This window comes from Myotis davidii, unplaced genomic scaffold, assembly GCF_000327345.1.
Source record: "Myotis davidii unplaced genomic scaffold, ASM32734v1 scaffold38, whole genome shotgun sequence".
Lineage (NCBI taxonomy): Eukaryota > Metazoa > Chordata > Mammalia > Chiroptera > Vespertilionidae > Myotis > Myotis davidii.
Window position 1 is genome coordinate 7,292,133 of NW_006291383.1, and position 15,116 is coordinate 7,307,248.

The following is a 15,116-nucleotide window of genomic DNA, read 5'->3' on the forward strand; positions in this document are numbered from 1 at the left end:
CCTGCTCACACTGGATAGTAATAGTTTGTGTCTTCCTCCAGAAGAGAGGATTCTCAGAGATCCCCACCACAAAGAGGGGTAGTGAGATGGCTGGGGTTAAAGGGGCCTTCATTGCTGGACACAGCACTACCCTGCCAAGTCGGCCTCATGGAATGCCCTCCACTGCACTTCACCCCTTGCCCGCCACGACCGCCATACCTGCTTACTGCAAGGTCCCTTCCTCTGCATCTGTGTCCTGGCTGTGCTCCTGATAGGGAGGAGGCAACAAGAGACCACATATCACTCACTGCAAACTCTGAGTCCTGCCCTGAGGCCCAGAGCACATCAAGAGGCCACACTCAGAGAGAGGGACAGCCAAAGGAAATGACTATGGAACCAGTCTAAACAAGGCTGATTTGGGATCGCATCAGGGTTGACTGGGGGCCCCTCAGGAGAGAGAAGGGACCAGTCAAGGAAGTTCTATGTGTGACAGGGGGCACATTTCTGCATAGAAAGACCTTCTCAGACTGGAGCAGGCTAACAGCCTACAATTCTGGTGGGACACCTAAGCCTTTGTCACAGCCTTTATGAAGACGACTAGTACTATGCCCAAAAGAGTAAGCTGAAGTACCAGACTGGGTGCAAAGAAGAAGAAATGAGCTGGACATGAGAAGGACCTCTTAAGCCCATCTGTCCTCACATCAGAGCCCAGCAGGGATGAAAAAAAGTTCCAGACCTAGTGAAGAAGTCTGGGCTCCAATACTGGCTTGACCCTTATTAGCTATAAGGCCCTGAGCAAGCTACTCGACTCCTCTGAGCCTCAGTTTCCTCACAGGGTAAAATGTGGGAAGAGTAATACTTTGCGCAATGCAGAGCTGTTATTAAGGTTAAATGAAGTTAGAAGGTGTGGACCAAAGGGCCTGGTGCTCAACTGAGCGTTCCTTAGGTAAACAAGTAGTAAGCACACAACAAAGACCTTATTGGCTCAGAACCTGGTTTGCCTTCCACTTCATGTAAGCTCCTTGCCAAGTGGCTTCCACCATCACAGATGGGGAACTCCCTTGATCCCTCATAAGACAGCCTATTATTTCATGCTCAGGCAACAATGGCTTTTAGAAAATCGTCAGGTAGAATGGATACCTACTTCCTTGTGGCTTTCCCAGGAAATCCCAGTCCCGCCCCCTGCAACTCTGCACACCGTATGTGCTTCCTGAGCTCCTGACTCTTCTGTCCCCATGTGGAAAACCGGGTCTCGAATGGGCCCTGGGCTCAAGAGAGGTCTGCCTCAGACCCCTGTGGGACTTCTGACTGGTGGCTGACACAGGCAACTACTTGCTGCTCATTCCCCACTTTCCTCACGGGACTGGAGCCCCTGGAAAAAGGAACCAGCTCAGAGGTTCCCATTCCCCTGCGGCGACTACGAGTATGAATAGCCCAGTCGCAGCCCTTCCAACCATGCCCTCACCAGCTCCTCCTCGCTGTGTGTCAGCAGCCCCTCCTCATCGCCGTCATCTCGAACCTGTGCTTCTCCCTGGGGTGTGCCTGCCTCAGAAGTTGTGTCCTCTTGGGGGAGCAGTGGCCGGCTGCTGCCACCATTATTGCCGCTGCCACTGCCACTGCCGCTGTCGCCTTTCTTCTTGCCATCTTGAAGGAAAAGGGTGGTGAAAAGGGGAATAAAACTCAGCCTGGGACAGCTTCCTGGGCAACACTTGAGCAGAAGCTAGGCCTCAACACAGTGGGTCCAGGTGGGATTAGAGGCCATCGTCCCTCTCTGTACCATGCACTGTCCTCCCCCCACCCTTTGCCTTGGGCCCCTGGACACTCAAACCAGGGCAAGGACCCTTGGAAGCTGACCTGGGTTGGCCTTCTGCTCCTCAGCAATCTGTTCCAAGCGGCCCAGCAGGGCGTCAATGTTGGACTTGATCTGTGTCAGCTCTGTCTTGATGGCCTGCAGCTCACTGCTCTTTACTGGGAGTGGAGGGAGTACAGGCTGTCACCTGGACTGGGAGCTCGATACTAACACAAGACCCTAGCCCCATTCTGTCAATGAGGAAGACAGGCCATGGCAGGAACTGTCCCTGTCCGCAGCTCTTTTCTGGCCAGGGAAAAGGCTGGAGCCGCCTGTGGCTTCCCTTGGCTTTCTGAAAGCCATTCTTCGAGTGACCAGACTGTCCTTCTGAACCTGTACCTTTCCCCCGACCCAACCTCTCAATTCTGAAAGGGACTGGGGCTGGATAGGAAGGTGTTCCTGAACAAGCATGTGTCTTTGCTGGTGATATAGAGTGGTTTCTGCCTTTCGAGGTGTGTAATTGTGGGTGTTTTACAACCAGATTTCCTGGGCGCCTGACCACAGCGTTTGCACACACGAGAGTGAATGTGAGTAGTGGGCCTGTGTAGACCTGTCCTGCCCTTACTAGAGGAAAGATGACCCCATCTCCTCACTGGGCTCCATGTCACAGCACTGGACTCTGTGCCCAACCCAAGCCCCTCCGCCTGAAACGTCAGCCTTTTTCTCTAAGAAATACATGAAAATACTCACTTGGTTGTTAGAGCTGCAGAACTGTGGGAGATTTGTTCCTTTATCTATTTTCCAATGTAAAAAAATGCAATTCTATTATTTTGCTAATGACAAAAAGAAGTTATTTAGGAAGAAAATAAGTCACTTACACTTAATTTTGACTGAGCTGGTGGTGATGGCTGTGGAGCGGGCAAAGAGCTTGACTGGAATGGTGGTTTTGACACGTCGGACCAAAGGGACTGTGACCCGGGGTCGCTTCACAGGGACAGCCCTGGGCACAGGCACCGGTGAAAGGCGGCCCCGATAGTCGAAGAGCCTGTGAGGGCAAATGGGCCAGAGGCTGCAGCATGGCCTGTGGCCACCAAGGGTCACTGTAACTTCAGACTAAAATGTGTATGGTTGGTGAAGGGCTGGCCTGCAAAACACACCTCTGCTTGCTCCTAACAAGCCCTGGGGTGAAGAGAAAGGGTGTTCAGAACCCTAAGAGCTGCTGGGATCCTCACTACATTCACTTTTCCTACCAGCCAGCTGCTTAAAGGCAGGTGAGGTGGCAGGTGATAATAGTTACAGCCCCATTCAACAGAGAAGTAAACTGAGACCAGCCCCAGAAAGGAGCCTTCCCTAGATAGAGCCACCCTGACACCTAGGCCTGCTCTATTTCTGACCTAGATTCTGCTCAATCAACTGCCACCTCAATCCCTGGTCAGAGTTTGTAAATTTCGCCAAAGCAGCACAAACCTTCAGCTGCGAACAGAGAGCTGTGGGACTGGAGGGCAATCCCTAAGCCTGCCTAAGCCTCAGTTTTCCCATCTGCCTAATGAGGATGGCTATCCCAAATTCTGTTCCCCTGGGTCCCCCAAACCTATGACAGAAGGTGTAATTGATGGATGGCCAGGGTACTAAGAGAAGCATGAGGTCCTTTCCTCATTCTGGACCCCCTCAGTCACTCCCTCGTCTTAATCCACTTCCGAGATGGAGGGCAGGAGACCCAGCAAAGTGTTAAGGTTGGGCAACTCCCTCAGATCCCCAGGTGCCCAGACTATTGCTGCCCCCCCGGCCCCCACCAACACCATTACCCAGCCCCCCCAGGAAGGCCTTTTTTCCCGTCATACAGCTCAGTAGGCTGAGTAGGGGTCTCTGCCACGACATCTGCTGCTACCACCTTTCAACAGGGAACGGCAGCCTCAGGGGTACACTGTAGGATCACTTCCCTGATGACAACCAGGAAACCTGACATCGATGGGCAATTCAATGCCCCATACCTTGGCACTCCTTTGTTCAGGGAGCCCCTGCCCTGGGTTGGTGATGACTGGAGATGGAAAGTCTCTGGGAATGGATCCAGTCCCAGACACGACATTTCTGCCCCAAAGGGGAGGAGGCGGCTCTGGCCTTGGTCAGAATCACTGAACCACAGAATCCCAGAGCAGGAGGAGCCCTGAGGGATCATTTGGTGCAAGCCTATTGCACAGACTGGGAGGGATTTACCCAAAGTCACACAATCCATTCAGTGGCAGAGCTGAGATTAGCACCCAGGTAGTCTGACTCCCAGGCTAGGGCACTTTCAACTACACTGCACTGTCTCCTGAAGCAATTCACAGGTGAGAAAACCAAGGCTCAGAAAGGTTCTATTCTTCTTGGACAGCCTGGGGCAGCCTGGAACAGCCTGGGACAGCCAGCCAGGCCAAGAGGGAGGGAGGAAAAGATAGAGGGAGAGAAGCAGGGGGGAGTTTGGGCCAGCTCCTACCATGATTTCCACTCTAGAGTGTGGATGGGGCCATGGAGTGGAGGCCACAGCCTCAAGTCTGGGGTCTGGGTAGGTTGGGAAGTGGAGGGTGGGCCACAGCCTACCAGGGACTAATTCACACCCCTAAAAGGGCCCCTAACTCTTGGCTATAAAAATAAGGCCCAGCAGCTCAGACTGAGCTCTGAGGTCCCTTCCTGCTGGCTGGGTAACTTGGATGGAACAGCAGAAGCATCAGAGCCCAAACTCCCTGCACTGGGCCCTGTACCGTTTTGAACTCCAACTTGCTGCATTTATGTGTCCCTTGGCTGTCCAGTCCCACTGAGCCCCACCCCGGATTTAGGAGGAAGACAGGCAGTCAGAGAGTGGGAGACAGTGTGGGGTGGGGAGCTCTAGCCTGGGCACCTGCAAACCTAACTCTAGTCCCCGCTCTGCCACCAACTCGTGGAGCAGCCTTGGGCAAATGCCTGTCCACACCTCTGGGCTGAGGTCCCACTTTGATGGCTGAATGGGCTGCACCAGCAATCTCTCAGGACCCTTCCAGCTTGGCTGTTCCATGCCTGGGCACGCCCCTTCCCTGCTCACCTTTCGTAGAAGTCGTCCCGGTAGTAATCACAGTCAAAGCTGTAGCCGCTGGGGAAACAAAGGGGAGAGGGCCGGGGCTTAGGGACAGCTACTCAGCTCACTCTTCACAGGCCCTCATCTCCAGACACCCTCCCAAACCCTAGGCTCAGCACAGTAACCACCAGTGCCTACTCCCTCTGTGGAAGAGGGACCAATCCCACCTACACAGAGACAGACAAGGCAGAACGCCCCACCTGTAAATGGCAGATGCTGCTCTCTTTAACCCCTTGGGTCTGTTGGGCTTGGGCTCACCAGCCATGTTGATGTCTGTGTGAAGGGAAAAGGCAGAGTCAGATGCTGGCAGGACAGCAGGTGCCCATACACGTATCACCCTCATGCAAGCGTGCAGCAATATGTGTACATATAGTGTACCCACAGAACACAGCCAGCACATGTCCTCACACATTAGACTCACCCACACAACACATGGAAACACCTCTTTACATATTCATATACGTTCAGACACATGCATGCAAGCTCATAAACATATCACTCACACATACTTCATGTACATCACACACATGTGTATTCTCAAGTACACTTATGCAAACACAAATATAGACAACACCCTCACACATGTTCACATATACAGGTAATAAGGTCACACACACACACACACACACACTCTCTCAAGTACATTCAGACTTGGTTCCAATATCATATACATAGCTGCCTATATACAAAAGATCTAATGAGCATTCATACAAAATTCTATCAAACATACTTATGCCTAGAGCAGTGCTTAGCACGTGATGGGACCTCAACAAATATTTGGTAAATGAATATATGCATATCTGCTTACACAATCATATATATTCTGACACATACTACATACATACCCACTATAAGGTATATGTCCACATATTCAGTTATATCCACATACCACATACTCAGGAATACATATACAAATATCCCTTCTCAAACATACAATACACACTCCACAGCAGACCACCAGCATGGCCACATCACATGTATAGAACACCAAGGCCAAGGGTACCTGCGTGCTTCAACTGTGCTCCTAGCACCTTCTCCTGGCTCCCAGAAAGCATTCTAACCTAAGCAATCTGTAGCCTAATGCATTGATTTGTAACTACTTAATTTATAACTATTGTTATAACATCTCTGACAGGGATAGTGGGTAGAAGTAGGGGTAAAATAAAAGGGATTAAGAGGGAAGCTGGAGAGTGAAGGCCAGCACCTACTCAGAATACTGGGAGCTTACCCAGGGTCTGCCCTGCCAGCACCCGCCCGTTCTCTCCCAGCACAGCTGCTCGGGCATGGCGCTCGTTGGCATACTGGACAAAGGCATAGCCCTTGTGCACAGAACAGCCGGCCACACGGCCATACTTGGAGAAGATGGTCTCCACATCTGACTTCTTCACCACAGCTGTGTTGAGGTTTCCGATGAAGACCCGAGAGTTGATGGACTTGGGGTCATTCTTGTTGGTTACGTTGCTTGTCTGGATCTTCAAGGACATGGTGGGCACCTGAAGAGAGAGCCACTGTGAGGCTGGGTCCACGGGTTGGGCTCAAGGGCTGCCCATGGCCACATCATAGCTAAGTGAATTTCTTATGCCTTCCTCTATCCCCCACCTCACAGCATCCAGCTCCCCATTTTTGCTCATCTTATTGGCTAATGAGCTCATGCCAGGTGCTTTACATATGTTCTCTCATTTGGTACGGACAAGCAGAACAGGATATTTTACAAAGGAGAGAACACACATTCAGAGGTCACAATGCTAGTGAATGGCAAGGCTGGGATCTGAACCCTAGTCTGCTTGATTCTATTTTTTTTTAAACCCACTCCATCTTTTTTTTAAAAAAAACTTTAAATTATCCTCTTTATTAAGAAAATAGATGACATGGTAAAAAAAAGTGAGACATTCAAAAATGTTAGAGCCAAGTTTTATGCTCCTAATATTGAACTTTTTTAAAAGTCATTTTCCAAAGCAAATTCATAAGCTATAAAGATGACCGTAATTCCTATTTGCAAACAATGCATAAAACATAAAGTAACAGGCACAGTATTCACATTTAAAAAATGCAATTTGGAATGTAAAACCAACTCCATCTTTAATGCTCATCTCAAAGGTTACCACCCCACACAGGATCTAAATTTGGAGACCTTCCACGGCATCTGTTCCTTCAATGTAAAACCATGGCCAAAAAGTCACATGGTAATTACAAGTAATGTCTGCTCCAGAACAATACCATTTTATGAGTATTGCTCAGTCTGATCCAGATGTGGACCTCGCTATTGCTGTCCTTATTGGTACCTGCCATTTTGAAAATAAGTCTCACTCAACACTCAGTGTGGGCTCAGTCTCCTGCTCATTGGTGCAACTCCCTTTGGAGAATGCCTAACCCAAGACCCCTAGGGTAATGCTAATATTTTTTCAGAAACAGACTTCAATAACTTCATTAACTTGCCAAGAATGGTCATTCAAACCCATGTCAGTCCCTAAAAAGCCCATTTCTTTCAACTCTATCACAGTCCGTCCCAGAGCTCAAGCCCATGTAAACACTACAATTAAGTCAGCATATTTATCTGAGAATTGTTTTTAAATAAATTTTTTAGAGTTAACTATTTTTATACTTACTCATTCAAATTTAGTTCTCTTTGCTAGAGATGATGCCGTACCTACTCTTTGTTCTCTACACTCTGGCAATGTCTTTTACCCCAAAGGGCTGTATAAATACCTCTGATACCCGCTCCATAGATAGGTTACAGCTGGGCACAAGCTACAGAGTATAAGGGAAAAGGAAGCTCGATTTCAGTAGGAAAGGGCTAATGTTAAGCCTTGGCATTTATACTTCTTGGCTCAGTCTTCTGCTCATTGGCATAGGTTGGTGAAACTCCCTTTTAGAGCATGCCTATCTCAGTACCCCATCCTAGAGTTATTTCAGAAGGTGCTAAAAAGAAAAAAAGGTGCTAAAGACCCCCAAGCCATATGTATAAAACTCTCACCAGCATAAGCTAACCGTAAACTCCTACCTAATTACCTTATATATTTGGACAGAGGGGGCTTCTTTTTAGTAAAATAGAAAAGAGCTAAGTGTATGCTGGAAAATCTGTATCCTTTGCCCCATCAGAGTAAGAGTCCACAATTCTCTCCACAATTCTCCTAGCCTGGGAGCTGGCATGTTCTGACCAACAGATGGCATTGTTTGCAAGGGAACCATAGGCTGGACCGGAGCATTCTGGAGAACCTGCTCCTAGGATGGGCTTGCAGTAGCTCCAAGGATATAGTGGGGGCAGTGTGCCATCCTAAGTAAGAAAGTCTGCGAGGGCACTGCTATTGATGAAGGGGCTGGTGCCAGCCTTGGAAATGGCCTGGGAGGGACAGATTCTTGTTTGTTACTCAGTTTCCCTTTACATCCAATCATCATTTATTGAGCAGTGAGGGACACAACAGAGACCCATGAAAATACCCCATACACTGTCCATATGCAGGAGGAAATGCTCGATATTTGTGGTTTTCTTTGGATTCCCCATTCCTCATAATTCTCTCTGACATCTTTTCTCCTACCTGGATGACAAGCCACTCAAAGGTTAATTCCTTTGCCCGTCTGTGGCTATACAAGACATTTGTAGGGCTTCTCCATGGTAAGCAGATAACTCTCTCCTGGTTGGTTCAGCTCAAAACCATTAAGTTTTGGCCCAGGAAGATGCTACCTGCTTTGGCTGGAGGGGACCAACCAGGCCTGGGGTGTGGACTGAGAGAGAAAGAGGAGGGGGGATTATGGTTCAGAGATCTGTTGATGACTGCTGGCTCTGCCACTGATCGATCGGGTTGGGACAAGACAGTTGCTGGGTTTCCTCAGACCTCTGCCAGACCCGCTAACACCACTGTGCAACTGCTCTTGTACGATATATAGCGGGATCAGTACCTGCTGCTTGGCTGGTAAGCACAGTCCTTTCACTTCAGCCCTGGCCCTGTCTAGTCTTTTCTCTCATCACCTAGGGTTTAGACAGTGCACATAAAAGGACTTCGCAAGCTGAGAAGCTTTTTACAAGATCTATTAACTATTTTGACTAGGTTCAACTTCTCTGTTCTACTAACACTACCATTTGTGGGCCCATTCTAGATGAGGGTCAAGATCAGACTAGAGCACATTCTGAATGATACCAAGAAGAGATAGCCAGAAGCCATGTCACATGGAGGTCAGTTTTCTGATCTGCAGAGAAGAGACTTGGGAAGTATATGTATGTGGCCGCTCTGGGTGAGGAATCTGCAGCCAGGGAGAAATGTCCACCTGAAGCACGCTCCAGGCACCCAACCTCTACACTTTCCCGTCTACACAGCCTCCAATCCGCTTTCAAGGCCTGCACATTCCTTGGAGGCAGGCTGTGCTACTGCTGTGGGTATCCCCCAAGTCCAAGGGGATAAAGTATCTATGGGGACATAGAAAAGCTCAAGTGTCTACATTCATGTCCATGAAGTTCCTACGAGGGAGGGATGGAACTGGGGGTGGGAGGTGGAAAGGAAGCATTCCCAGGCTAATTCTCCCAGAAATGCTAGGGTCCGGTGCAGAATCCCAGAGTCAAAAATTCTAAATCCAGACACGGTCTTCCAGGTTGTTAGGAAGAAAACAAATTTGTTAGCATTACTTATAACTTTCAAATATTTAGACATATGGTACGTGGGTCTCCATCCTATACTCTAGCTCTGCCTTGCAAAAGTTAGAGAGAGGAGTGACAAAGCCTGGGGCACAGTAAGTGCTCAATAAATGTTAGAGAGAGAGAGGTGAGGTGAGAAGGGCTAGCTGATGGCCCTGCCATAAGTGGGACCACTGAGGGCTGAGGTCCCAGGCACTTTCTCTGGTCTCTGACCCAAACACCACCCTCCACAGACCAACCATCCCCAACTCAATCTTTCACATGTAATTATTTTTTGGTTCTTCCAGGCTTCCCCCTAGCTTAGTGTGGGAGCCCTAGAAAATATTGACATCCTACTCAGCAGAAGTTGCTTAACTTGATAAGCTATTTCTCCCCTGGGCTAAACGCTGCCTCACAGATTAGCTATGTAATTGAGAGCAAGGTATCTGAAGCCCCCAGAGGCCCCATGCTTAGCAATGAGCTAAGGAGAGATAAGTAGAGGGACTGTTCTTGGTGGTGACGGTAGGAGGGGAGGTAAAACAGGAGAGGGAGAGAGAGACTTTTGCAATGTCAGATTAGCAGGGACCTTAGTGAGCACGAAGCTTGTATGTCCCCACTCTGAGGAACAGAGAAGGCCACAGCCATGAGTAGTAGCACCAAGAAACCCATGGGTCCTCTGACTCTAAATCTAGGGTCCTTATATTCTATTTTTCCTTCTGGGCTGATATGAGACAAGCCCCCAGGACAATGAAGAGCTGGGAGGCGGGGAGTCTAGATATGCTATGTTTAAGAAAACCAGGGTCTGGCTCCCAAATGTCTATACCTTTACCTGCTAGAAAAACAACTGCTGCAGAAAACTGGGTCCTTAAGCTAATTAAAGCACACCAGGGACACAGTCTTTGAAATGCAATTTACAGCTCAAAAGGATAGGCTAGCTTCTTCAGGCTAATAAGAATAGAAGAAATTTGGCAAAAACAAATCATTTTCCCAGTTGAAACATTTCAGATGGAAGCTATGTTTTGAAAATCAAGAACCAAACCTAAACATGGATGAAGTAACAGGGCGTTGTAAAGGTAGAAAAGCCCTAAAAGGTACCTCCACCCCTGAACTCTAGGTAAATGAGACCCACAGAGGCCCATCCCAAGTAAGAATAGCCTCAAATTACTGACTGCTAACGATGCGGCAGAGACTTTACATACCTCATCTTATTGAATCCTCACAACAGCCCAATGAGGAGGTATTTTAAATAGGGACACGGAAGCTCAGAGAGGCAAAATAGTTGATAAACAGAGCAAAGCCAGAACTGGGACCCAGTCTGTTTAACTCCAAAAACCTATGCTGAGATGTTTGGAGACTTAGTCCCACAGTGAGAATGTGTCAACCTGAGCCAGTCACACCCTCTCCTTGGTCCTCACCTGTTCCCATTTTCTACTATAATGCTTCACACACACTTGCACAGGACTTTAGTAAATAAAGCCAATATATATCCTTGATCCTGACATTGTTGGACCTATTTTATAGATAAAAAAGCCGGGGATCAGCAAAGATAAGTGACTTATCGAACGTCACCTGGGTAGTGAAGAAAGTAGCTAGGGGGCTTGAATCCAGGCTTTTTGTTCAACATTCTACATCCCAGTCTCAGAACACCTATAGGAAATAGGCAAATCCTCCCCAGCACTGGGTCTCTTTTTCTTGAAATGCTCATTTCAAAAGAGGAGCTGCTGCTCTTGGCCTTAATGATTTACCACCGGCACCATCTGCTGGACACCTCTGACCTTATTTTCCAGCAGGGAATGAGGGCCACACCAGTCTGTGGCTTGACCTCTGCTCTTCAATAACCCTGGGGACATTTGGGCTTTATAGGAAAACAGCTATCAGAGACGAGGAGGCTATGTCTGAAGAAAGCCAACCAATTACACGGATCAGTGCCCAGGGCCTCCTTGGCCCAGAGGCTCCTGGTTACCAGGAGGTCAGGGATGACAAAACATCTATTAATCTCATTAAGCTCACCTGGCCCCAGCTCATTAGCATTGCCAAAGAGATCACTACTGGCCAGACGGGACTAACTTTCCAAGGCGTGCTCTTTCAGTTCCTGACCGTGAGAAACCCTGAGCATTCTGAACCGAGGGACCCAGGGATAGTGGGAGTATAAGGGATACAGGCTACAGGTCCAGGAAGCTTGGACCTGGCTCTACTGTTATGTGACCTGCAACAAGTCATATAATTTGAGCCTGATCATCCTTATTCTGAAAACAGAAATTATTTTTTTTCCTGATTACCTTTCAGATCTGATATAAAAATCAAATAGGTCAATCAATGTGAAAGTATTATGGTGCATCTATAACATACTATAAAAGAACAGGGGCTTTAAACTATTTCTATTATTATCCAACACCGTTCCCCTTCATTCATTCAAAAAATATTTCTTGCTTTTTCTCCTCGGTGCTGGCAGTGTGAAGATGCTGAAAACAGTGCTCATGGGCCTTGTCCTCCACTTGTTTTTCAAGACAGCCCTCTCCCGCCAAAACCGGTTTGGCTCAGTGGATTGAGCGTCGGCCTGCGGACTGAAGGGTCCCGGGTTCGATTCCGGTCAAGGGCATGTACCTGGGTTGCGGGCACATCCCCAATAGGAGATGTGCTGGAGGCAGCTGATCGATGTTTCTCTCTCATTGATGTTTCTAACTCTCTATCTCTCTCCTTGATTTTTTACAGAGAGGAAGGGAGAGGGATAGAGAGTTAGAAACATCGATGAGAGAGAACCCCAGGAACCTGTTTCTTGACCATTTCTTTCTTTAAAAAAAAACACACCTATTTTATTGATTTTTTTTAAAATATATTTTATTGATTTTTTACAGAGAGGAAGGGAGAGGGATAGAGAGTTAGAAACATCGATGAGAGAGAAACATCGACCAGCTGCCTCCTGCACACCCCCTACCAGGGATGTGCCCGAAACCAAGGTACATGCCCTTGACTGGAATCGAACCTGGGACCCTTCAGTCTGCAGGCCAATGCTCGATCCACCGAGCCAAACCGGTTAGGGCTTGACCATTTCTCAATAACAAAGGAAAAATGCACAGGAAATGGCAGAAAGAGCACAGGCTTTGAAGTCAGACAGGACTGAGTTCCAATCCCAGTCTTACTACGTATGAGATGTAACCTTGAACAGGTCCCTTAACCTCACTGAGCGCCTCAACTACAAAATGGAAATTATGTCAACCTCCAGGATTAGGGTAAGGATTGAAGATAAAGTATGTAAAGTGCCCAGTATAATGGCTGGGACCAGTAGGTAGTTATGTAAGAAACTAAAATGCCCTATGCCCTTTGAAAACAGAAATCCTCCATATTCCAGCCCTAATTTTCTTTATCATATCGTCTCACAATGCTCCACACTTCACCTATTAGGGAGTCAGGGGTAGGTGGTCTATGCATGCTTTTCCCCTGTCGTAGTATTTTGAGCCAAAATTAGAAACTTCATAAAGCTGTCCTCCTCCCCATTCCTGTCAAATCAGGCATGTATGAGACTGGGAGAGGAAAGAACACTGGCTGGGAGGAGTTCTAGGCCTTGCTGAGCTATGGACTCACCCTCAGCTATACCATGAGTTCTTTAGTCCTATATTATGTAACATGGGTGTCAGCATACCATAGGCCCAGAAAGAAGACCCCAAAACAGGAGAAGGCAGAACTGGGGCCTCAGTCATCTCTCCCCATAATGTGCTCTGGGTATATATACCCTACCTTCCCTGCACCTTGCACCCTAACTGTGGCCTTAGGTTGAGGCTTACAAGCAGCTCTTATAGAGGGAGAGAAGTAACAAGGAATAGGTGCAACTTTGGCCCTACAATCCCAAAACTGAGTTAGAGTTAGGGACCCACAAATTATTGGCAACCTCTTTTTTTTTAATTTACTTATTTTTTAAATATATTTTTTAATTGAATTCAGAGAGAAAAGGAGAGGGAGATAGAAACATCAATGATGAGAGAGACTCGTTGATTGAAAAAAAACTGCCCCCTGCGCCCCCTACTGGGGATGAGCCCGAAACCTGGGCATGTGCCCTTGACCAGAATTGAACCCAGAACCCTTCTGTCACAAGCGATGTTCTATCCACTGACTCAAACCGGCTAGGGCCAACCTCTTTTGTTAAATTTTTGCCAAAGAATATATCTAAACACCTACCTACTCATTCAATCATAATTACAGATATCAAAATACTCATTGGGCCAACTATGGGCCAGGTGTTAACAAATGAATTGTTCATTCATTCATCCAGCTATTGGTCTGCTACCTGATCTCAAAGGGCTCCCAGCCCAGCAGGGGACACTTACCACAGCCACAAAGCACATGCCACTTGGGCTGGAGTCCACTGACCAGAAGCAACCCAATGCAAAACAGCCAGGGATATCAGAGAAGGGGTAAGAGCATTATAGAAGGCTTTACAAAAAGAGAACATGTTTAAGTGAAGTCCCACTGAGTGGTGACATGGGGAAAGGCATACCTGGCAGGAGGAACAAAATATAAAACATGCTCCTTTCTCCTCTTTGCTCCTTCTATTCTTCCCTTTCTCTTGGTTTATTGAAATAAGGTCATTTCTTTAGTGCTGTCTCCTCTTCCTTTGACAGCTGCATACTAATTCTTGTCTTGAGGAAGAACAAAAAGGAAAAACACTTCTTTTTTTAAAATTTTAATTCTTTATTGTTTAAAGTATTACATGAGTCTCCTTTTTCACACTGACCTCTCCCTGGCCACCCCTACCCCTCAGCACAAGCCCTCACCCCCTACTGTCTGTGTCCATTGGTTATTCTCATATGCATGCATACAAGTCCTTTGGTTGATCTCTTGTCCACTTAGCCCCCCGCCTTCCCTCATAGGTTGTAGTCTGTTCGATGCTTCTAAACACACAACTTCTTTATGTCAGGCACTGTGTTGGAAGCTTTTCAGGCATAATCTATACACATAAAAGCCTAAGTGACCGAATAACCAACCGCTATGATGCACATTGACCACCAGGGGGCAGAAGATCAATTCAGATGATCAGCTCAGCCAGAAGCTAGCTCATGGCTGGAGAGCACAGCAGCAGTGGTGGGAGCCTCTCCTGCCTCTGTGGCAGCGCTAAGGAGCAGTGAGCTGAGAGGGAAGGAGCAGCAAGCCAGCAGGGAGCTGATCGCCCAATCAGGGCTGGCCCCCGGACTGGGACAGGGAACCAGGATTGGGTGGCTGTGGATGCAGCCCCTTTCCCAGGGGGACAGAGGGCTGGTTCCCTCTTCAGGGCTGGCAGCCAACCTCCCCCCAGCTGGCAGGCCCTGATCGGCCCACTGCCCACCTGCCGCAGTGGCAGTGTGATGGCAAGGGAAGGAGGCAGGGAACTGCGCAGTGGCTGGGCGCTGACGATGGCGATGTCAGCATCCAGTGTCCATTCCTTCTGCGCCTGGCCCAGTGACCACCGCCTCCTCTCCAGCTCAGCCCCGATCGGCCTGGCCCCGATCGGCCCTGATTGCCAGCCAGGCCTAGAGACTCCACCCGTGCATGATTTCGGACACTGGGCCTCTAGTTTTATATAATTCTGGTCACAACCTAATGAGAAATAAGTAGTATGATCTTCATTCTACAGATGAAGAAACTGAGGCTTAGAGATAGAGAGAGATCTTAAGTAATTTGCC

General features: G+C 48.1%; 1 protein-coding gene across 3 annotated transcripts in view; it reads right to left on the reverse strand.

Moving 5' to 3' along the window:
- The window catches only part of RALY (RALY heterogeneous nuclear ribonucleoprotein), a 49,933-nt gene that overhangs the window by 1,369 nt on the left and 33,448 nt on the right, over positions 1-15,116 (reverse strand). For 2 of the 3 annotated variants that reach the window (XM_015564493.1, XM_015564492.1), the window contains exons 2-8: positions 6,085-6,349; positions 5,057-5,129; positions 4,824-4,871; positions 2,647-2,813; positions 1,834-1,947; positions 1,445-1,623; positions 199-247 (exon numbers count right to left, since the gene is read on the reverse strand). In XM_015564493.1, the coding sequence (XP_015419979.1) occupies positions 203-247; positions 1,445-1,623; positions 1,834-1,947; positions 2,647-2,813; positions 4,824-4,871; positions 5,057-5,129; positions 6,085-6,340 (882 nt within the window). In that variant the 5' untranslated portion in view covers positions 6,341-6,349 and the 3' untranslated portion in view covers positions 199-202. The remainder of the gene's footprint in view (positions 1-198; positions 248-1,444; positions 1,624-1,833; positions 1,948-2,646; positions 2,814-4,823; positions 4,872-5,056; positions 5,130-6,084; positions 6,350-15,116) is intronic. The other variant, XM_015564494.1, reaches the window with a different exon arrangement.